At 44.6% G+C, this 24,569-nt stretch overlaps 1 protein-coding gene across 5 annotated transcripts in view; it reads right to left on the bottom strand.

Annotated features, from left to right (window-relative positions):
* LOC311243166 (UDP-N-acetylglucosamine--peptide N-acetylglucosaminyltransferase 110 kDa subunit) overlaps positions 1-16,079 on the bottom strand; it is a 42,627-nt gene extending 26,548 nt beyond the window's left edge. For 2 of the 5 annotated variants that reach the window (XM_084332280.1, XM_084332281.1), the window contains exons 1-9: positions 15,550-16,079; positions 12,924-13,104; positions 11,912-12,155; positions 11,184-11,252; positions 7,364-7,480; positions 5,582-5,661; positions 3,405-3,600; positions 3,177-3,317; positions 2,522-2,622 (exon numbers count right to left, since the gene is read on the bottom strand). In XM_084332280.1, coding sequence (XP_084188406.1) covers positions 2,522-2,622; positions 3,177-3,317; positions 3,405-3,600; positions 5,582-5,661; positions 7,364-7,480; positions 11,184-11,252; positions 11,912-12,155; positions 12,924-13,104; positions 15,550-15,586 — 1,166 coding nt within the window. In that variant the 5' untranslated portion in view covers positions 15,587-16,079. Of the gene's footprint in view, positions 1-2,521; positions 2,623-3,176; positions 3,318-3,404; positions 3,601-5,581; positions 5,662-7,363; positions 7,481-8,958; positions 9,085-11,183; positions 11,253-11,911; positions 12,156-12,923; positions 13,105-15,549 lie in introns of those variants that run through there. The other 3 variants (XM_084332282.1, XM_084332283.1, XM_084332284.1) reach the window with 2 other exon arrangements.
* Positions 16,080-24,569: the final 8,490 nt, after the last annotated feature.

The following is a 24,569-nucleotide window of genomic DNA, read 5'->3' as shown; positions in this document are numbered from 1 at the left end:
ATGGATCTTGTAGCTAAACCGAATGTTACTTCACCTGTTTGCGAGCACTTTGGCTTTGAACCTGATGAAGAGAAAAAGCCAAAGAATGTAGATGAGGCAGTGTGCCGCATTTGCAGCAAGAAAATAAATGTGATGCTGGCATTGCATCTTAGGAGGACCACTCATCGCCCTGTATACAATGCAATGAAAGGCACCGCATCTACCTCGGGAGGTACCGGCTCGGCACTGCGTCAGTTAGGAGTTTCCGAGGCATTTGCCAGAGTGACTAAATATGGCAGAAGAAAAGAAAACTATAGAGAGAACAGGATGAACTCAAAATGCCTTGAAAAAGCTTAGTTCTGGTGAGTTAAATAGCCTAGCCATTTTTATTTGTAAAATAAATGCTTCAGTTTAATTAAATATATATTTGTATGTTAATAATAATAATATTTACATTTATATTTACCGCATATACCGGTATATATATATATATATATATTTATAGGGCAAATATAACTGCGAGGGCATATATACCCTCATCTTGCACCATGACCTTTTTACACTGCCAGGCATCAAGGCAAGTATACACACTAACGAGCCACACACTAACGAAATAAAGTTACTGTATGAATTTTCATCTCAAAGAACGTATTTGAAATAAGTGGCGTTGTCTGCGTTTTTAGCTTGTCTTTTACAGCTCGGGCAATAAGTTATTAGAGCCTCCATTTTTCGTGGACGAAAAATACACCAGTCTATAGATATAAATGTTCTCGACAAAATCCGTGCATTGGTTATCCAGATACAGATGATTATCATCACAGAATAACGTATAAGTGGCGTTGTCTGTGTTTTTAGCTCATCTTTTACAGCGTCTTTTACGTCTCGGGCAATAACATTTACATTTAGCTGACGCTTTTATCCAAAGCGACTTACCCGTACTTTTCGCACTATAAGCCGCACCTGAATATAAGCCGCAGCAGCTAAATTGAATGATGTGTACATATATAAGCCGCACTGGACTATAAGCTGCAGGTGTTTTAATGTTTAATTACCATATGTAATTAGCATTGGGACACAATACTGTCAGACAAATAACAAGAATTAACTAATTTACAAGTTGTATTAAGTTTAGCAAATAAGGGAACAGATAAATAAAATGTCAATGCAGTCAAAAAAGCAATATTTCGATTTTGACATTTTCGGGTTTGGTCACGTCGAGTCACATATAAGCCGCACCGTTATATAAGCTGCAGGGTCGAAAAATGGGGAAAAAAGGTGCGGCTTATAGTCCGAAAAGTACGGTACTTCTGTACGACAAGTCATCAGGAAGGGCACAACTCTATCAGCTGAGTAACAATGTTCATCAAAGTGTTGAGTGCTACAGTGTAGGTTAGTTTATTAGGACAAGTGCATGATAGTTCGATTTAAAAAAAAAAGAATTATTTCAGATAATGGTTGAAGAAGTGCGTCTTTAGTCGACGGCGAAAGATTGGACGGGTTTCGGCTGTCCTAACTGGGGTGGGTAGTTCATTCCACCATTGTGGGGCAAGGACTGAGAAAAGGCGGCTTCTCCTTGATGACCCTCCCGGAGCTCGGATAGGAGTGGGTCTGAGACGGCCAGAAGATGCAGAGCGTAGGGGTCTTGAGGGTGTGTAGTTAGAGACCATTGATCGGAGGTAGGCAGGAGCAGTTCCCTTTGCCGCACAGTATGCCAGGTCGAGGGCCTTGAAGCGGATTCGTGCAGCAATGGGGAGCCAATGCAGGTCCCTGAGAAGTGGGGTGACATGGTCTGACTTCGGTAGGTTTGCGATCAGGCGGGCCGATTAGAGGCTACATTTTTAGTGGGAAAATGCATTCGAAAAGTTTATTTAGGAACGAATTATTTTAAGTTAACATACATTTTTATTTATTTTTTGGTTACCGCGGCGGTTTGAATGGCTTCGCAAATTTGTGCGGTAAGGAAAAAATCAATACCGCAGCAGCCCTAATCACTCATTAAAGCTGCACTTTGGGAGATCGGCACCCCCCAGTGGCTGTGAGAGGTAAGGGCATCTCGTTTAAATCACAGCCGATGAGAAAACGGTGTCAAAAGAAGACGATTCTTGAAGCGAGGTCAGGTCACTTTCGGTACCATTTTACATTTGCGTAATTCATATTTTAGACTCGAAATGATGGATTCAGCGGCACGGGTTGCACCCGACTGAATAAGCACATATAAGTAACTTCAACCGTTTCATGCATTAACCCTTTCAGTACCACACTACAGAAGGTTAACCATTCGCTACAGACGGTCTGCAGTGTGGTAGTGAAAGGGTTAACCTTCTGTAGTGTGGTTGTGAAAGTGTTAACCCTTTGTCGTGTGGCAGTGAAAGGGTTAACCCGTTGGTAGTGTGGCAGTGAAAGGGTTAATAGATTCCCCTCTCGACACACTATACAGTGTAGGTATAAAACAAGGGAAAATATATAAAAACGATATACGCATAAACAAATAGATTTTTCATAATTGAACGAGGAATATTGGAAGATGGACGCCCATCCCTACCTGATGGCCTCCTTGTAGTGCATGAGGGCCTCCTGGAGCTTGCCTTGCTGCTGGAGGACACTAGCCAGGTTAGAGTGAGCTGCAGCGAACTCTGGGAACACCTGTAAGACAATATAACACCCCCGTCACTTAGATGATCAGTGTGCAATATTGTCACTTGGGTCTCTATGAAGAGAGCAACCATGATGGGAAAATAAGACAATGTTACAGGAAGACAACACTGCAAATTCTAACTTAAGAGGGCCTTGGGGGTAAGCGTTTTCAGTGACAGCTACTCCCGTCAGCCCTAGGACTGATGACATCATCGTGACCTATATACTTACTTGTACACCTGCATATAGCCCATAGCTCTATTGTACAATAATGCTGTATATACCATATAAATATATATGTATTCTCAGCGCATATATATCTATCCACACCTGGCTGTACTTACCTGCACATAGTCATTTACTATATTTATATCCGACTACTACCAGACTACTAGACTTCGGAAACCATAAAAACCGCAATGTTGTTATTTTCCCGTCCTTTGTACAGACATAAATTATAATCACGTGGTGACAATATATAACAAATTCATGTTGTTTTGCGGCATTGCCTTCGCATCAAAATGAAAGGATGATCACAAACTACAGAGAATACAAAACATCACCTCGAGGGCTTTTCTGTAGAGCTGCACCGCGTCCTCGATGTTGCCCTGTTCCCGCTTGATGTTGGCCAGGTTGTTGAGCGAGTCGGCGTGGGTGGGGCACAGGCGCAGGGCCGTGTTGTAGCACTCCTCTGCCTCGGACACCTGGCGGATATGCGAGAGGCTTAGACATCATCATACGAGCACAATAAGCAGATACGCGGACAGAAGAGGAGCCCCGGGCCGCCTTACGTTTCCCTTCTCCTTCAGGGCGTTGGCCAGGTTGCAGTAGGCATCTGGGAAGTGGGGCTGTAGCTCGATGGCACGGCGGTAGGTGTCGATGGCCAGGTCGATGAGGCCCTGCTCGTAGTAGACGCAGGCCAGGTTGCCGTGGACGACAGCATGGTTGGGGCTGAGGCTCAGGGCTCGCAGGTAGCCGGCCACAGCTCTGGTGACAGAGTGACACCACTGATGGTCAAACAAAGTCAAGTCCTTTGCTCTTTTATTTATTTATTTTTCCCCTCTCATTCATTTTCTTTTTATATTCAGATCCAATTTTATTGCCTACTATTACCCTGCCCATACCTCCCCTCCCCAATGCTGCTAGGTTGCTCAAATGTACCCAAGGGGATCAATAAAGGAATATCTTATCTTAGATTCCCCTCACTACTTTTAAGGACTCCTTTTAACTGTAGTTTGACTGTTCTGCTTCATGTATTACATATCTTGGAATTAAAATTTTTGGTTTGATGTGTGTTTAAATTATTTCCCTTACCTCTGTGTTGTATGCATATCCGTCTCTTTAAAAAAAACTCCTGTTACCCTTCGAGAGGACCATTGTCCTCTCACCAGGCCGTCATTGTAAATAATAATTTGGTTAAATAAAAATAAATAAAAGGTCAAAGCTCCCCTTCTGTAGCTACTTGGCCTACCTCCTGGCATTTCAGGCTAAATTGTGGACACAAAACGGTATAAGTGAAGGTAACCCAGAGGATAGCACACTAACAAGGACCAAATTAACGCATGTTAACGCATGGCAATTCCATGATGGATCACTAAAAAATAAAAAGGGTATCTCTCCCAATCCTTCCATCCTGACCCGTCTACAAGTGCCATCTGCACAACTGTATTCGTCCTCGTCAGCAGCAACACCGTTTCATGTAGCCGTGTTCAGTAATTAGCCAAAGGAATATTTGAGCACAATAAAAGCCTTTTCTAATTGGGCTGCCAGTGTGCACATTTAGAAAGCAGTGCAAACAACACAGAGAGAAGAAATCCATGGTCCTGTAGGCAGGAGGGCAGCTCTGTTCCACCAGTATTAAAAACAGTGATGCGTAGTAGGGGGTGGGTGATTATAGCCTCAAAATAATATTACCATTTTGTCAGGGTAATTTGCGGCAACAATATACTGAACAATGTTTTATTGGTGACTGCAGCAGCATTTATTAGTTATAGTGGCAACATGAGTCACAATGGGAACTGTTACTGGACAAAGGGGAGGCATAGTTCATACTTTTTGCACATTACTGCTCAATTGCACAGCCCTGTTAAATATTCTATCCCACAGTATTGTAATTTTTATTCCAATTAGTGTATATACTCGGCCACATCGTGCACAATTGTACAGCCCTGGCCCATTTTATAATTATATTATACTTCTATTTTAATTTAAATTTATATTCCATTTTATTGTAGGGTTTTTTGTATTGGTTAGTTGCGCAACGTTGCTATTTCTATATTCTTAGTGACACTTGAAATGGGTTTCCATTGCGGATTTCAATGAAGTCCTCCTTTGCCATGCTCTACTGTCATGTTGATGACGGAGACCAGATCATTTGTAGTGTTCATCCATTGCCACAAGGTGGCAGCAGCAGCATCGTTACTGCAAATAGAGGTGGACATGCTGCTCTGGCTTTCAGCCATGCTGCATCCTTCTGGTGACTACAACACTGTAGGGCCATTATGCACGCTAGGTTATGCAAATGCCTCATGCCGTCATCACACCGCTATTATATCATCAACATGAACAGGGAGACAATGACATCCAGTTTGGCAGCATTTCTCACTGGTGTAAAAATAAGCACACAGGGTGTGATGGGGTGTCGTAGCAAAAGATTGGATTTGAATAAGTGAGGGAGTGTCTCACTGCCTTAATGGTAAATGGTGCATTCATCTCCTTCATCCAAAGCACTTAAAAAAATTCCTCACATTCACTCACACACTCACACACCGATGGCAGAGCAGGTGACAACCTGCACATCGGGAGCAATTCAGGGTTAAGAGTGTCTTGCTCAAGGACACACGCTGCCCAGGGAGGAGTGGAAATCGAACCGGGAATCTCCCTACTACCGAACGACCGCTCTACCTCCTGAGCCACTGTCACCCCACTGTTGCTCACTGTCGCCTTCCGTTCCGGAGTGCAAACTCACCTGTCAAAAATGCGGGCTTCTTTCAACACGTTGCCCAAGTTGATGTATGCATCAAGGAAATTTGGATCCAGTGTCACTGCCTACAAATACAAATATATACAGAATGTATTCAAATGTGGGATCAAGTTTCGTTTGTCACCTGTACATTACAGTGAAATGCTTGGTTCTGTATGAGCCTCCTGAGATAGCTGTGCTTCATACAGTAAAAAAGTTTAAAGAATAAAGACCAAACACTACGCAAAAGATACAATGTACAAAACGGAAGTACAAACAAATGCAAAATTTTGTAGTCCAAATCTTTTAGTAATAGATAGAATATGATGTAGTGTTAAAACGTGTTCAAAGTGTCTAAAGTGAATGTTTAAAGTGAGTGTGTAATGTACCGGTATGTGGATGTGTGTGCAATGAATGTAGAATGGGTGAGCTAGTGTTGCATAGTCATTGAGCATCCTGATGGCCTGGTGGCCTTATGTCAAGAACCTAGGTGTCATTTTTGATCCACAATTTAAATTCGACAGACAAGTGAACTCAGTGGTAAAGGCATGTTTTTTTCCAACTACGCACCATTTCCAAACTCAAAGCCTCTCCCCTGCAGACCTTCAGAGAGTCATCCACGCCTTCATTTCATCTAGATTAGACTACTGCAATTCCCTCTATATTATAGGCATTAACCAGTCTTCCCTGTCCCGCTTACAACTGGTACAAAACGCTGCTGCCAGACTGTTGACCGGAACCCGCAAGAGAGACCACATCACCCCTGTCCTTGCCTCCCTTCATTGGCTTCCAGTACGCTACAGGATAGATTTTAAGGTTCTCCTATTTGTTTTTAAAGCCCTTAATGGTCACCCCCCCTCCTACATCTCAGACCTCCTATCCCCCTATTCCAACACCAGGTCCCTCAGGTCAGCCGATCAGAGGCTCCTGACAGTCCGGAGGTCTAACTTCAAGCTCAGGGGGGGCCGTGCCTTTGCTATCACAGCCCCTGAACTGTGGAACAGCATCCCAACCTCCATTAGGCTCGCCCCCTCGATAGATGCCTTCAAATCGAGGCTCAAAACCCACTTCTACCTACTAGCCTTTCCCGTTCACTGACTCATGCCCTGTTTTCCTATGTGTTTGCCTGTGTGGCCTCCCATAAAACGGAGTGTGCTTGTTGTCTATATGTATCTATGTGTATCTACCCTCTGTACAGCACTTTGGTTGACACGTGTCATGTTAAATGTGCTATATAAATAAATCTGATTGATTGATTGATTGATTGATTGATTGGGCCCAGGAGTTGTAATCCCTATCTGATTGGATCAGATTTGTATTAATTAATTTCAACTCATTATGAATTGAAAATGGGAGACCCTGATGTAAACAAGACGAAAGTCTTTCTCTGGTCTGCATCTCCTTAACAATTGTGTGTATTGAGCTGTACTGTACTGTACCCATTCTGCAATCCGTTAATTAAAATGTTCAATCAATCAATAGGGATTCAATGTTTTGAACTCCTGGGCCCTGGGGATAGAAGCTCCTTTTGAGTCTCTCTGCCATGACTCCGGTAGCGCAGCAGTGCAGAGTTTGGGTGTCTAGAGTCTGACTATTCTCTTAGCCATGGCCCTGCAACGCCTGGTGTAAAGGTCCTGGAGAGTGGAAAGCCTACTCTCTCTGCAGTCTGCTGCAGTCATGTGCAGTGCTATTCCCAAACCAGGAGGATCAGCCACAGGACTAATTGTTCCAAATAAAGAGTAGACCTAATACCGCATGACAGCTATTCCTGAAAGTGTGCCAACTGACCTTTTCAAAGTGGTGTATGGCCAACCAGATCTCCCCCTGGGCATTGAACACACAGCCCAGGTTGCTCCAAGCCACTGCGAAGTTGGGCTGAGTCTCAATGGCTTTCAGGTAACAAGCCTTGATTGGGTTAACGATGAAAAAAAAGAAGAAAAAAAAAACACAGGATGGGAAGAGGAAGACGTGGAGTGGGGAGAGAGGACAGGAGAGGAAGAGGCAGAACGGGGCAAGGTATATAGTGGGAAGGAGGGAGGACGGGAGGTTATAAAACAAAAACAAAAAGAAATAGAGGAAGAAAAAAGGGGAAAAACAAAAAGGGGAGGAGAAACAGGATTAGTGTCCATTTCTCAGAGACAGCAAAAAGTGAGTCTGCAGCATGGGCTCGCCTGCGCTCAAGTCTGCCGCGCTAAGCTGCTTGGCTTTTTCCTACGCTGCGCAGATCCAACCAGCACCCACACACAGGCCTTCATCTTACAGTTATGTCCTCGTTTGCACAAAACCACGAGGGGGGGGCGACACGCCCGCCCAATTCCTCCCCAGATTAATAAAAACAAACCCCAAGGCCTTCAGGACATCACCCATAGGCAGACTCGTCGAGCGACGATTATCGGTAAGACATCGGTTAGCGGTAGCTTTTTGTTTTGGGCGTCGTCTCTCTCACAACCTTGCATGGTGGACACTGCGTGTGGGTGGAGGTCCCTGTAATGCGTGCGCACACATTCATGCGGGCGTCCGGATGGGTGTCTTTATTGCCACCGCTCGCCGCTTGCGCGACCCCCGCTGCTAGCGAGGGTCAGTTTGGCCGCTGCGCTCACTGACTGGCCAGGTGAGCCAGCTGCAGACCCGGAGCACCCCCCGGCAGAACCCTTACAAAGACCAGACCGGCACACACTTGGTACCCACACTACCTCTCAGGACAATTGGGGGGGGGGGTAGAGCGGGCCACAGCTGCCAGTGTGGAATAAGAACGGTTGGAAAGTGGCAATGTCCTTTTAAAAAGACACAGAAGACCCGAGGCAATAGGGCGATAAGAATGGGTGTATGAGTCGATCGTGTCCTGTCTTGAGGTGTGGGGTCCTCTGGGTGCAAGGCTGGCAGAGAGGGTAGTGGGGGGGGGGTTAGAGGGTCTGCAACAGTCAGGCCGAGGAGGGTGAGGGGGGAGCAGGGGTAGAGGGCTTGCGCTTTCCGCCGTTTGGGTGTCGCTTTGGAAGGTATCGCTGCGCGGCCCCTGCGCTACTGCAGACTCACAGCGCGTTTTAAAATCTGCCTCATCAGAACGCTGCAACTCCAAATGAAGAAGGAAAAACAAACAAAATAAACAGGAAAAAATTATCAACATGTAAGAGTTAGAGGGTTCTTACTTGTCTTTCACGTTTATTGCATCCAATCCAAGAGTCTGTTTACTTACTTGCTACAGAACAGGGCTTGTTAAGTGTAATATATATATATATTTTTTAAAGGAATACTTAGTGTACTTTATTTTTTTATTTTCAGTTTTTACTCGTTTTGCTCTTCAAAGGGAAGCCACAAGACAGAGGAGTTCAAGCATGGAGTGATATGTTTTTTTTTTCTTTCGCTGGCAGTTACAAACCCGTTACCATATTTTTGGGACTTTGTCAGAGTGTCGACCACAGCTGGCTGGAAGAAGAGGAGAGGACTGTTGCTGCCCTAGTGTTCCTGTCCCGCCAGTCACCTACGCAGGAATTGTGTCACCCACCTGAAACCTTCTAAATAACAATATCAGTCGTGGAAAGAACCAAAAGAGACAAAATAAGAAAAACAAGATCGTTAGTATAAGTTTGGCAAACAATACATATTTTTTTGCTCCATATGGAAATAAAACAGGGCATATTAAAAATAAAAATAAAACAACTGTTCTTAGTTCAAACACTCGTGCAATGAATGTTTCTTTTCCAAGAAAACAAAACGGATGCTTACAAAAGGGGGAGAGAGGGAGAGAAGAAAGGCTTTGATGTGTTTTTTTTATTTATAATTTTTTTTAATTTTTTTTTTTTACTCATCGTTTAGTTAAGACTTGAGAAAAACTCAAAAGGTCCTATAGACAAGGAGGGAGGCTTACTGGCTTGACCTTCACCCCAAATGAACTGATCACATTTCTCTGGGAATAACACCAGTGCATGTTTGGAGGAAAAGGGAAGAATAACCATTACTTTTCCTGTATTTATTTTTCCTTTTAGTACTTCGATTGTCTTTATCCTGGCCTTCTTTCTCGACTCCTGGCCAATGGGGGGGAGGGAGAAATGCCTGTGGCTTAATGACTTGTATCTAGAAGCCTCCACAGCTCTGAAATAAAGAGGTCATCTCTTTTGTTGAGCAGTCTCTCTAACCCAAGCATCTGACGCGGGCAGTGGAGTGCAGATAGAGAGCTGTCTGCCTGATGCAGCCGCGGGCCCCTCCACGCGCTCCTGGGGGTGGGGTGGGGTGGGGGTTACAGCCCTCCCAATACTATAAAGACCCAAGTCTTTCAATTCAACAGCAAGTGGGGTCCAATGAAATTAGATAACCAGCTGGGAACAGTTGGCATTACACGGCATACCGGTAAGAACACCGACAGGGGGTGAATGTAATGAATGAGCGCGGTGGGGCCTGCAGGAGCCTCGTCTGGGCATTACTGAGGGGTCAGGAAGACAGCTTTGAGCGCGCGCACTCCACTGGTCCTCAGCGAGCGCGCGGGGGGTGGAGCGACAGAGCAGGGGGAGTTGGTAACTCCCTTGCGCTCCTCCCCACTCCCCCCCCCCCTCTGGCAACAAATAAGATGGCCTGACTGACAACTCCACATCTCCAATTTTTCAACCAACCCAAGTATAGATTCCCTTTAACCGATATGATGAGAGGTGATTTAAAGTGATAAAAAAGGGGGGGAGGGGGGGGGGGGGGGGCAGGGGGCATGAGGAGGCACACTTGCAGAAAATGTGCAGGGAACTAAATTAACTTCAACGGGTGTTAGGTTATTGATCAACAATATTGGAGTACAGTAGTTTGGTTAGAGACCATCTTATCTTTTGCATTGCAAAGATGAACTAACTCAAGTTCATTTATTCTTCAAAGACCGAGCCAGCATTTTCCCTCCAAAGCCACCTTCATCAGAGTGGGTTCATAGTTCATAATTGACATTAATATGGATCGCCGCTATACAATTTTAAAACTCCAGCCTTTCTTCCTGAGTGTGGAGGGGCTGACCTCAGGTAAAAGGTCAGGGTAAGGATAGGGACTTAAGGACTAAGACAGAGAGTGGTAAAGGGTGGAGAGAATGGAGAATGGTCTATTCTTACTACACTACAAAAATGAAAAAAAAAATATATATATATACTGTATTAACAGTCATTAAAAAAACTAAAAGGTTGGGGTATACAGTGAAAATACTTTAAGAAAAAGAAGAAACATTTGCCTTATATATGGGAAGTGGCGAGTCACATCAAGCCAATGTTTCCCAGAGGATTGTTAAGTTAAGGGGTGATGAGGGGGGAGTAGACTCGGCTCACTGCTGCCGTGGGGAAGGTGAGAGAGCTTCCGTTCCCCGTCCTTCACTTGGCTGAGAGAGCTGTTGCTAAACTTGCCCAAAGCCAGGAGTGAGTGTGGGTGTATAGGGGGGGTAATGGGGGTAGAGGCATGGGAAGGGCTCATAGTTAACATTACATTAAAAGAGGCTGAAAGGAATAGTCTGTGGCCTTAAGCTTTCAAAACGGGGATACTAAAAACAAATACTTCTAAATAAAAAGAAACTAAACAAAATCTAACAAATATTTTAAAAAAAATTATAAAAAGCAAACAGCTGTGCAAACGTGGTCCCGTCAAGACATACCTTTGCCTCTTCCAGACGCCCGAGGGCTTTGAGCAAGTTGCCCAAGTCGCTGCGAACACAATAAAGATCCTGAAGAAGAAGAGAGAAACGGTGCCACATTAAAAACAGCTCTGATGAAGCCAGTTACTTGACCGTTCCGTCTGCCGGTGGTATGGTCTTAAAAGTCCTCAAGAAATGGCTAGCAGGATGCTATTTGATTTCACATTTTATACGTTTCCTGTAAACACAGCTAGGGAGGGACTTGTCATGGATAGCGTTTACAGTAGCCAATAGCGCTGAATGCACATTACGGTTCGACCCATTAGCTAGCAAGCAAATGTTAGCAATGTACGTTAGCAATGTTACACAACATTAGGTAGCAAGCTAACATTGAACATTTGTTCAATTTAGTTAAAGAGGCCGAGTGCTAGCTTAGTTACAATGTGTTGTAAATGTCATTCATTGGATGCAAAAAATGCAAAAAACACACCCCTGTGTGCAGGATGAATCAGTGCAAGACATTATGTGATAAAAGAACATCCATTTTGATTTCATGGGGCCGTTAACCCTTTCACTACGGTTAACTGTCTGTAGTGTGGTAGTGAAAGGGTTAACATTCTGTACTGTGGCAGTGAAAGGGTTAACCTTCTGTATTGTCGCAGTGAAAGGGTTAACCCTTTGGTAGTGTGGTAGTGAAAGGGCTAAACGTGAAGCGCCTGTGGGCTGTGGCGTGCCGCCCGCTCACTCACAGGGTTATACTGCAGGGCGGAGACGTAGGCCTGCACGGCGCCCTCCATGTCCCCCGCCGCCACCAGAGCCGCCGCCAGGTTGATGTATCCATCGATGAAGTCCGGCTTCAGCCTCAGGGCGTGGCGGTAGTGTTCTATGGCCTCCTGCAGCTGCCCGCGCTCCTTGTATACGTTTCCTAGGTTGGAGTAGGCCTCGGCCAGCATGGGGTTCTGCTTGATGGCCAGGGTGCTGAAGTGAGCAGACCTGTAGGGCCAGAACGGATAGGGGGGCCACTGAAAAAAATTACCAACATTTGGCTGGTGACTGGCGTTAATTAACCTATCGCAAACCGTGCCCTCTTTTCTTGATGGAAAGGAGGGCAGGGTTTGAGATTTTTTCCCACTTCTCTGTAATTAAACAAGCAGAAAAGAACAAGATCTACTGGACTCACATGTGCTCCTAAATGAAAAAATTTAGGAGCACACAAAGAAATTTAGGAGCACACAAAAATATTTAGGAGCACAGTGAAAATATTTCAAGTAGAGTTTTTTTTTTTTTTATAAATGTATATTTGTACTGTGCGTGCATGTGCAAACGGGAACGGGACACACATCTGTGCAATAGCACATACCACCAAAGTCACTGGCCCACTGTGTGCGTATGTGGTGTATCTGCGTGTGCAAACGGGAATGGGACAGAGCCCTGATCGGTGCCCCAGTGAACAGGCGACCCCTTGATTTGTACACAAAAGACACATAAAAGGAAAGTGAGACCAAACCCAAACCCCATCACCATAAGACCTGTGGAGAAGGGGGAGAAGAGACACCGGGGGACAGGAGAAACAAGACAGAAGAGACGGGCGGAAAGTCCCAGCAAGTCGGATTGATCACCATCCGATTCCTCACACCACCAGAGAGCTGTGTGCAGTGCAAAAAAACCACAGTGGGGCCCAGTATTCTCTGTGCTCCGGCACACTCCAGTGTGGAACAGTGTGCTCTTTGGGGGCTCCTTCTCTCCCTCCCCCCACCTCACCTGTCGAGCCTTCGGCACTGGAAGTGGATGGAGGACAGCAGCAGCAGCACGCCTGTGTTGTCAGGCTCTTGTCTCCACAGCTGCATGCAATGGCGCTCTGCCGCCTCAAAATCCCCCGACTGGTACTCCCGGTGAGCCAGCTCAGCCAACCCTTGGAAGGAAAGAATACGTTTTGTCGGTTCTGGAGCACCAACACAACCCAAGGAGGGGGGGGGAAACAACATGTTAGAGATGATGGGAGAAGATGACAAGACAAAAAAAAAATATGAATGATAAAGTAATGGTGTCCTTGATTTAAAGGCCAGCAGATTTCGACAGATAACAATGCCAGCGTGGTAGTAAGTAACCACTTAAGGAAATGCCGACGGTAAATGTTTGTCTACGGAGAGGCTGTTTGCCGAAACAACTTCAATATAACTTGCCATCAATTGCGCAAGCGGTTCAAGCTCTCACTGGAGATGTGGCGCAATTTCCCAGTGAGAAATGCTCTAATGTAATTTGGTGTTCCGTTAACAGCTGTTAAAAATGCTGCGTTAGGCTCTTTCATCCTGAATCTCTTGCAAGTGTTGAGCAGCAGTCTTGCAATTTGCCGAATAATACGGCCAATGGCTACGCCGTTTCATGCTCATGGTCTGGTGACCAATCGTGTCTTGTGGGCGGGAGCATTGTACATCCTTAAGAGAGCATTCCCCATCAGGACAGAAACAGCATGAAGATGATCAGTCAGAATTGGCTCTTTATTCACTGGCATTTTACCCCTGCTGTCAAGAGTGGTTCTGTGGACCAAGAGAAATGTGTCACACGACCCAGAGTTCTGGAGCACCAACACAAGCCGAGGAGGGAGACTGCCGTTTTTGATATAGGTCTACTCTGTCTGCAGCTCTCTTTTTTTACACAAGTGCTTCCCTTATTTTGGCAGTTGTTTTGTCTACATGTGCAACAGCAACTTCAATCGGACTCAAGACAAAAGTCTAGCTCAAGTTTAGGAATTTGATATAGGAAGGGAAGTACTCCCCCATAACTCTTGTTATGGCTACTTAAATAATCTTGGGATGGTTTGATCAATATTTGTGACACTCACATGAACAACTCTCTGCCAAAGTTCAAATCTGGACGACTCAAATGCCATAAAGTGACACTTCCCAGGGCAGCGTCATTGACAATGAATTAAAGACTCATTTTAATTCAATGTTTGTTTCAGATCCTCCACCAAAAAATATATGTTGTAGAGTAGCAGTTCTGAAGCAGGGCATGTAACCCAAACCACTGAAATGTCACCATGGGTACCGTCTAGGGGTGGGGGGAAAATGTGATTCTTAGATGCATCGTGATGCGGATGTGGGCGATTCTGAATCAATTCACAAATGGAACAAATTTAAAAAGGAACTCAGATTATTATTTGCAAAATATAACCATCATAGTGAGGTATATCATATGCATAAGTGTGTGTGTGTTCCTCTTGCTTTCAGCTAATTATGCAAACAAAAATGTAATAAAATAATTGATCACGAAAAGGATGCATCAAGATTATCGATGCATAATCGTGTTATCATCGCACCGTATTCCTCTGAATCATAAGGTGGCCAGAGATTCCCACCCATAGTGCTGCCATACTATGTTGTGTCAGGTCTTGATGACAGTTTTTTTGATCTTGGTTATGAAAGACAATCATGTGACTCACTAGTAGTATGCATTCTGTTTTAGTGTGGATTTGGGGTTAAGAAGAGGTCTATTTTGTATGAGATCCTAGGTTAAAAGATAGTAAAGACTACGTTTGAGCTTTCACTTACCTACCTGGCATTTGAGTTTTTAATGCAAACATGAATTAGGTCATAAGATTTGAGGTAAAATGGTCGCTATGTACTTGATGAGCTTATATTATCGAGGTTGGGCTAACCGCCCACCACCATGCTCAGGAAGGAGCATGCGAAATGTTCTGAATGAAATAAACGTGGTCAAAAGATAAATATATGATTGCTGCAGGCGATCACATGGCTCTCTAGTCTAAGTAATGAAGACGAGTAACATTTATCAAGTCGATTTAACCTTTCCCTTCTGTCCCTCCCCGTGTGTGATTGAGTGATTGTTGTGTGTATTGAGCTGTACTGTATTGTACCCATTCTGCAATCTGTTAATAAAGTTTTCAATCAATCAATGACGCTAGCTAGTGGCTATATAATAATAATAATAATAATAATAATAATAATAATAATAATAATAATACATTGCACGTTCGTTATCTATATATGTAAATAGTATACCTGGAATAGTCACAAACAGTACTGTATTTGTAAATCTGGTATGTCATAAATGTCTAGAACTAGATGTAGCAGTACTGTCTGTATGTCATGTTATGTTATGATGAATTGAAAATGGGGGACCCTGATGTAAACAAGACTAAAGTCTTTCTCTGGTCTGCATCCCCTTATTGAGCCGTACTGTATTGTACCCATTCTGCAATCTGTTAATAAAATGTTCAATCAATCAATCAAAACCTAACGTGGTGTGCTACAGAGCTGCATGCATGCAAGCCTCCATGTTACTACCCAACGTTAGCCACTGACTTAGCCTCCACGTTATTAACTAGTAACTTAGCTACAGCTATGTATTAAATACACCAGCTTACCTGTGCTATCAGCCACGTTTCCCACTGAGCTCGCCATCTCCTCGGTCTTCGAGTCTTGCACGGTGGTCGTCAGTGTGTTGGTTTGGTGAAATTCCAATTCAGGTGGGAAACAAGTTTTTTTTTTGACCCAACAAAGCTAACGTTAGCTAGTAGCTTATAGCCAGCGAGCTAACACAAAGCTAACGTTAGCTAGTAGCTTATAGCCAGCGAGCTAACACAAAGCTAACGTTAGCTAGTAGCTTCTTAGCCAGCGAGCTAACACAAAGCTAACGTTAGCTAGTAGCTTATAGCCAGCGAGCTAACAACCCAAAGCGAGGACCGCCACACACACTACTGCACTATAATATTGGATTCGTTCGGTAACCAGAACCATATATATATATATATCGTTAATAAACCAAACAGGTCATTAGTTCGCCTGTCTCTTTAGCGAAAGACGGTCATATAACGTGTTGTTTCTACCGACAACAACGACTATTAAATGTGTAAATATATAACGAGTTCACACACGACGCGCTATGATCATGGAGGCTCTGTTCACAACAAAGCGGCGGCGCGGGCCGCGGAGCATAAAATGGCGAGGTGGTTCTTGGACAGAAAATAGATCCACGCCGTTATTAATGGGAAATATTTGCTCGGAATATAGAAACATTGTATATTTTATTGGTGTAAATGGAGCCGTTTTCTGTTAATTGGTAACATGTGTGGCTTTCGCAAAACCCTATATATCGCAGAGTAATGCTGTGCGGATGGATACATATTGGTGCAGTGGGTAGATTCACTGCGGTAAATCATCTTCCAGAAAGATGCAGCCAGCAGCAGCAGCATCTTAATGTTCTGGGAGTGGAGAGGAGTGGTACCATTTGGACATTCTAATGGGTCCAGGGTCTCTCTCTCACACTCACATACACAGAGAGAAAGAGACGATGCCCTACACACATCTATATTATGATCTGATGATCGACTGAGCTCCCCCTGAGGAAGCAGGGAGGACTGACTTATAAAGGTCAGACAGGTGTTAGAGAAAGGACAAGGGGTTTTGATTGATTGATTGAAAAGTTTATTAACAGATTGCAGAATGGGTACAGTACAGTACAGCTCAATACATACAATTGTTAAGGGGATGCAGACCAGAGAAAGACTTTCGACTTGTTTACATCAGGGTCCCCCATTTTCAATTCATCATATTCAACCACTACACAAACAAAGACACATTGTTTGGAGACTAAGCACATTGGTTTTGTAAAATTATGAAGACATGATGGAACATGGGCAAGGGGTACTTCAGTGGCTGGTGTGTGTAACATGTAGGCTAAGCATCATACTCTCCAACAGGGGGCGGCCTCCACAAACCTATGACTTGAGACAGAATTTTACAGGGACATCCTCCAGAGCCTTTGAAAATGATTTGGGCTTGCATCTGGGATTTTAATTAACAAGGGCAAATTCAGTGACTTGACTCAAACTCCAGCCAATATCAGTATACAGCCTATTCTGTATCTGATTTACACAGATTCCCTCTGCAGTGCAGTTGACTGGAGCGTAACAGAAAGAAGCAGTTTGTATAAAAGTATTCTGTACTTCTGTATGACAACTAATAAAGAAACTTGAACTTGAAACTTGACAATAGGTCTTCTGCCTTGTGAAGGGCCTAGGACCCCTTCTCTTCTCCCTCTACACTAAATCACTGGGTAACATTATCACATCTCATGGCTTCTCATATCATTGTTATGCCGATGATACTCAACTCTTCCTCTCCTTCCCTCCCTCACATATCCACGTCTCTGAGCTGTCTGTCCGAAATCTCCGCCTGGATGACGACCAACCACCTCAAACTGAACCTAAGCAAAACAGAATTGCTTCACCTGCCGGCCAAATCCTCCCCCCTGACAGACCTTTCCATCACAGTCGAGAATGCAGCTGTGACCGCGTCCCCGACCGCCAAGAACCTTGGTGTTGTCCTCGACGACCAGTTGAACTTCTCTGCTCACATCGCAGCGACAACCAGAACCTGCAGATTCCTCCTGAGCAACGTCAGAAGGATCCGCCCCAGCGGCCCGCCTGATCTCAAACCTACCGAAGTCGGCCCATGTCACCCCACTTCTTAGGGACCTGCACTGGCTCCCCATTGCTGCACGTATCCGCTTCAAGGCCCTCGACCTAGCATACCGTGCGGCAAAGGGAACCGCTCCCGCCTACCTCCGGTCAATGGTCTCTAACTACACACCCTCAAGACCCCATACGCTCTGCATCTTCTGGCCGTCTCAGACCCATTCCTATCCGAGCTCCGGGAGGGTCATCAAAGAGAAGCCGCCTATTCTCAGTCCTTGCCCCACAATGGTGGAATGAACTACCCACCCCAGTTAGGACAGCCGAATCCCGTCCAATCTTTCGCCGTCGACTAAAGACGCACTTCTTCAACCATTATCTGAAATAATGGGGGGGGGGGGGGATCTAACCCCAACTAACTTTACTGTCATGCACTTGTCCTAATAAACTAACCTACACTGTAACACGCAACACTTTGATGAACATTGTTACTCAGCTGATAGAGTTGTACCCTTCCTGATGACTTGTCGTACAGAACTTGTAAGTCGCTTTGGATAAAAGCGTCAGCTAAATGACTAAATGTAAATGTAAATGTAAATGATTTGTGGTTTGGTGTTTTATGTGCTACAGGTCAACATGATACTCTGAGCACTTGGTTGACCTGACTCAAAAATCCCCCCCCCCCCCTTTGTTTATCAGTGATAAGGCCTATGAGCAGATGAAGCCGTAGCCTAAAACTGAAAAGTTTGCAAACTCATCAGACGTTTGCCACAACTGTTTGCCAGAAGGCATATATATATATATTTGTAAAGGATATTATCCAACATCTCACAATGTCACTGCAATGTTCATTCTTACTTTGCAAATATAGGCAAAAATAAAGGCGAGAAAACAGACCCATGCCCCCCCCCCCCCCCCCCCCATCCACTCCACCTGATTGACATGTCTAAAGAGGTTCAAAAGGATGTGTGGCCTATGATGTGAGAGTCATTAACTTCCCATTCTAGCCTGAGGAGGGTGAAAAGGAGGCCACCGCTGCTTGGCTCACCCCCATTTTTTCCCATAGCCCTTCTATGGGAAAAGGGTTGACATCATTGCCCATCTTATAGGCCTGCTCTGTGTGCTCAGAGCATGTGTAGGGTCCAGGGTCTGTTTACTCCCCTCTCCACAGCTCTCTCTGGCAGTCGCTAGCGTGGAGCATGATGTCACTGGGCAGTGTGTCCGTGCGGTGATTGCATCTGACATGCTTTATCTTTGTGCAAAGCTGTAATCACTGGCCAGGCGGTCAGAGCATGGACACATCTTCTCCTGCCTCAAGGGCAAGTGGCAACTCTCCACAACAGACCCCGCTCTCTCTCACACACACACACACACACACACACACACACACACACACACACACACACACACACACACACACACACACACACACACACACACACACACACACACACACACACACACACACACACACACACACACACACACACACACACACACACACACACACACACACACACACACACACACACACACACACACACACACACACACAAGCTATTTTTGGAAACACGTGAGGGCAAGAGGCTCAGTCACTCACTGGTCAATCTGGGCTGTGCCCCTAATACGTTCTCAGCATGATGGCCCAGAGACGATGTTGTGGTTTGTTGTGCTCCTTAATTGCCGGGCCAGTGTGTGAAGCCATTAAAACGAGTGACCGAAATTATTTCAGCCTATTTATTTCAGGATAAGGTCCAATTGGAGCCGTTGACCCACATTATTTGCAGGGTTTAGAAGGCCTACCTTTGGGCTCGTTTTGGGATAGAAAGGGAATATCTGCTTGTTGGAGACATTTGACGGGCAAGACATTGACATCGCAGGCCATGATTACCAATTTACTATGTGGCCAAGACAGCTAGATTCATCCTTTCACTACCACACTACAGAAGGTTAACCTTTCACTACCACACTACAGACGGCTTCTGTAGTGTGGTTGTGAAAGGGTTAACCCTTTGTCGTGTGGCAGTGACCTTCTGTATTGTCGCTGTGAAAGGCTTAACCCTTTGGTAGTGAAAGGGTTAAGTTAGATTTTAATAAACAATAATAATTTTGCTCTGTGCTTGCTTTTAGGTTTACGCATCTACACATCAAAGAAAAGAGCCACCTCAATGAAAATCTCAATGAGCCTCAATAGCAATAAAGAACTCAATATACTTCATAGACTAAATAAAACTCTTAAATGCCCTTAAATGTACAATGCGTAACATGTGTAAGAAAACAGTAAAGCAGTAGATGTATAAATGAGTGATTGTGCAAAGGAATATGGGTATATGATGCAGTCAGTGAGTAGTGCTTGTTTTCATATTTAGGATAGAATAGAAGAGAAGTACTTTATTGATCCAGAGGGAAATTCAACACTACAGATCACTCACAATAAACATTTAGGTAGTCAACAATCTAAAATAAGAATACAAATACAGTCAGGGATATACATTCTGAGATGCAGTCAGTGAGTAGTGCTTGTTTTCATATTTAGAAGAGAAGAGAAGTACTTTATTGATCCTGAGGGAAATTCAACACTACAGATCGCTCACCAATAAACATTTAGGTATAGTCAAAAATCTAAAATAACAATAAAAATACAGTCAGGGATATACATTCTGAAATATGTATATACATTCTAAAATATACAGCCAAAAATATACAGTAAAACATTTTTAAATGTCGAAAAGTAGTTCAGTAGCTTAGCACAATGAATGGAAGCGGACATGACCGGTTAGCCTTCGGGAGAGATGTTAGTTGGACAATGCCTAGGCTAACCGGTCATGTCCACTTCCATTCATCGCAGCCAGATAGCTTTCTACTGAACGCACAGAGAGGAAACTGGTATCTATCTTCTTGTCTATCTCTGGAGAAGACAGTAAGCTAATTTCCCCAAATGTTGGCGTTTTCCTTTAATGCCGCAGTAGCGATTGCCTGACCTCAGTAGAGAGAAGAGTCCATTGTTGGGACGACTGGTATCCTTTATGATGCTTTTGGTCTTAGTCCCTGCACCGGCTGCCAGAGATGTCCCGCAGGTCGGGGGGTTTTCCTCCAGTGGAATGTCCAGCCGGCCGTGCCGCTCTGCAGGGCCTTGTGGTCCTGTTTTGTGCTATTCCCATAACCTCAATAATTTCTCTGTAGGCCTACTGAACACCACATTGGAAAGGAACATTAACAACTGTCAAGTTATGCGTGTTAATGATCAGATAACCATCTTTCCTATACGATTATACATCAGTTTCCCCGTCAGACGGTCGCAAGAGCTTGCACATGTATTTGTCTTTACTAAGATCCGTGCTTAAAAGAACACGCCAACATTTTGGGAAATTAGCTTATCGTCTTCTCCAGAGAGAGTCAAGAAGATAGATACCAGTTTCCTCTCCGTGTGTTCAGTAGAAAGCTATCTGGCTGCATGTTAGCCTAGCTCAGCACAATGAAATGGAAGCGGACATGGCCGGTTAGCCTATAGGCATTGTCCAACTAACACCTCTCCCGAAGGAACCGGCCATGTCCGCTTCCATTCATTGTGCTAAGCTAGGCTAACATGCAGCCAGATAGCTTTCAACTGAACGCACAGAGAGGAAACTGGTATCTATATCTTCTTGTCTCTCTCTCTGGAGAAGATGGTAAGCTAATTTCCCAACATGTTGGCGTGTTCCTTTAAGGGAAGTGTGATCTTCTAACGTTGTATGAGAAGCACAGCCACGAGAGAGCTGAGATAATGTATTTGTTCTTCCTGCTCACATGCTAGTATATCGAGGAGTTCTGTCGTGTTTGTTGACACACCAACACGCTGGGCCTGGCTTGGTATTGACTCACTATACCAGATGTTTGAGAAGTTTTATTTAAAAAATTTTTTTACTGTCAAACAACATGCACTGATTCAGCTCACCATAATTCTTGTTGCCTCAGTTGACACATGAGAGGGGTTTATGAAACCTGTTGTGTATGCAGGATAACTATGGTGCGGATAACAGTCGGGTGGAGAAACTGCTCCGTCAGGCAGGCAGGGGTAATGTTGGCCCTCTAGTTGCCAGCGCAGGTCTTATAATCATCAGGTGCTAGCTGTTTGATTCATGACCCTAGCCTTTATTTAAGACATTTGTCAGGTGCCGACTGTTGCAAACGTGTTTTTATAGCCACACATTTTGTGGTTTGGGAGTTGTTGTTGTTGCCTGAACCAAAAAAAACAACCATGGAAAAATGCACCCCCTGTAAAACCGGGGGTTTCTGTTTGAAGTTCCTTTAATTTCCTGGGTTATAGGTTATGAGTTGCTCGGATGGGGAAGAAACGCTGCTGACAGATCATCAGCCAGTGGGCTAATATACAAGCACTTTGAAGTACTGGAAGATGATTTATGTGGATGTTTTGACAGTCATGGATAGATGAATTGGAGCAGGCCTTGCACACCTAGTGTACTTATTATATCTAGAAGTAGAGAAGGCCAACACTCGCTTTTCTCTTTGCAGATAAAACCCCAGATTTGTTAGACAGACTTTTCACCCATCAGGGCTTCATCGACACCGATGACCAAGGCCAGATGGGTGGAAATGTCCGTCTAATAAATCAGACTTCTTATTTGAGAACAGATATATGTATATGCCCAAAATATCATATCACAATATCTTTCTGAATTTTGACGGTATAGCTTTCCGGTACAAATTACAATGTGATACAACATATTTTTTTATGTCTTTATCTTGTAATAAGATAAGATAGTCCTTTATTGTCTGTTGATACAGACATTTATCTTGTGTTGGAACACACAATACTGCGTTACGAAAAAAGATAAACATAGGACAACCATGTTACAAACAGACATACAGACAAGACAATCAGTCATGTCATATTTAATTCAAAATGGTCTATTTTCTTTTACGTTTAATACTGCTACAAGGACTCTTTTTTGATTAACTTAAAAATATACAGTATGTGTATAGATACTATATATACCTTTATTATATTTATATTTCTTTCATGGACGACGGTATAGTAAAAATCCATACCTTTGCATGGAACCATGACGGTATACCTTCATATTCTGTGTACTTTCCAGCCCTAAGTACAAACCTCCTTTACTTCTATGACTACACTGTCATGATCATAACTGCAGTCGACCCAACCGAGGACAACCCTCAGTGACTCCTTGATCTCGGCGAGGATATGGACATGAATGATACGATACACTCGGCTCACTGTTGACGCACAACATAGTCTCACAATTGAAAAGGATCGCAATATCAAGGGCGGCTACGTGGCGTAGTGGGCAAGGCGCTCGCCACGAAATGCTGGAGACGCTGGGCTCGTCGGTTCGAGCCCAGCGCTCCACATTTGCTTTCAGTTTAGCTGGTCGTCCGTACTAATACACATTGGCCGTATTAGGGGGTGGGAAACTGATGGGTGGGGATTGGGCGTTGTGGACAGCGACTCCTACAGGTCGGTTGGTGCGCCTGCGCAGTAGAATCAGGAAGTGTCGGGGGCAGCGTCAGCCTCCCACACGTTACTCCTCGCCACAGAGATCGAGCTGCGCAGGTGAAAAGATGCGACTGCTGTTACCTCAAGTACCGGAGGGGACTTGTGCTATGTATGACTTAGTCCACATTGCAGCCGGCTTGTGGGAGGCAAGAAACAGCGTCCGTGACAGGGGAGGGTTGAATTGGATGATACGAAATTGGGATGGGAGAAAAATATAGAAAATTGGAGAAAAAGTGGATAAAAAAAAAAAGGGGGATCGCAATATCATACGGTATCGTAAATGAAGCGAGGCCCCAGAGAGAGCTCTCGCATTATTTGGGATGTTGTCCGCAGTAGAAAATGTCGGTCTGGCTACGGGCCTGAGAGCTGTACCGCATGCGGTCTTCCAGGGTGGGTAGGGTTTCCTTATGTATTGCAACCATGGCTGTTTCTGCAAAGGTCCCAGTGTGAGAGGGAGAGGGCCGGTACGAGGAGAGGACTGCAGAGCAGGTCAGGGCCGGTGCTGGCAGTTTGTGAGGAGGCTGTTAGGACCTGTTAGGATCTCTCCATTCATCACCCATGTCGCCCCCTCTGACTCCCTGACCCCTCTCTCCTCCCTCTCTGCCCCTCCCTCCCTCTAGCCCTCCTCTCCCCCCTCCCCTCCGCGGATGAGAGTGATGATGTGGAGCAGAGAGTGACACCAGTCATGACAGCATCTGTCAGTCTTTGCTATCAATTGCAGTGTTTTGACGGACACCTTCTCCACCCGAGCCCCCCCCCCCCCCCCCCCCCCCCCCCCAGGCTTGTATCACTCCACGGGGAAGCTCCACCAGCTCCCACAGCACCCCCCCCCCCCCACACACACACACACACACACAGTCCATTCACCCCCTCTGTCCCTGGCTGGCCCCCCTGTTCCCTCCAACCCCTCACCTTTATCTCCAAAAAATAAGTAGAAAATGCAATGAAGAAATACATAGCTTTACCCTCATGTGTTTTTATTGACAAAATGACAGTATTTGTGCAGTATTTTGAGGTATTTCAAAGGAACACGCCATAATTATATAGGAAATGTCTTCTCCAGAATCAGACGAGAAGATAGATAGGCTACCAATTTTCCCTCTGTGCGTTCAGTAGAAAGCTATCTGGCTGCAAGCTAGCCTAGGTTAGCAGAAATGAACGGAAGCAGATATGGACCACTAGCCTGGTTTAAAATTCTGGCTAGGCTAGTGGTCCGTATCCACTTCCATTAATTTCTGCTAAGCTAGGCTCGCTTGCAGCCAGATAGCTTTCTACTGAACGCACAGACAGGAAATTGGTAGCCTATCTGTTACGAAGGATCAGATTAAACCGAATATATATATTTATTTATGGATATATATTGAATAGTATTTGTATATCGTTTGATATCCCTTGTATATTCCTTGTACATATACACGGAATATCCCTTTAGCCTACTATAGCCCATAATAGT

The sequence above is a fragment of the Notolepis coatsorum genome (genome assembly GCF_963971535.1).
Source record: "Notolepis coatsorum genome assembly, chromosome: 16".
In the NCBI taxonomy this organism is placed as follows: Eukaryota; Metazoa; Chordata; class Actinopteri; order Aulopiformes; family Paralepididae; genus Notolepis; species Notolepis coatsorum.
Note: the sequence above shows the minus strand (reverse complement) of the source record. Positions and strands in the feature narration are given on the sequence as shown.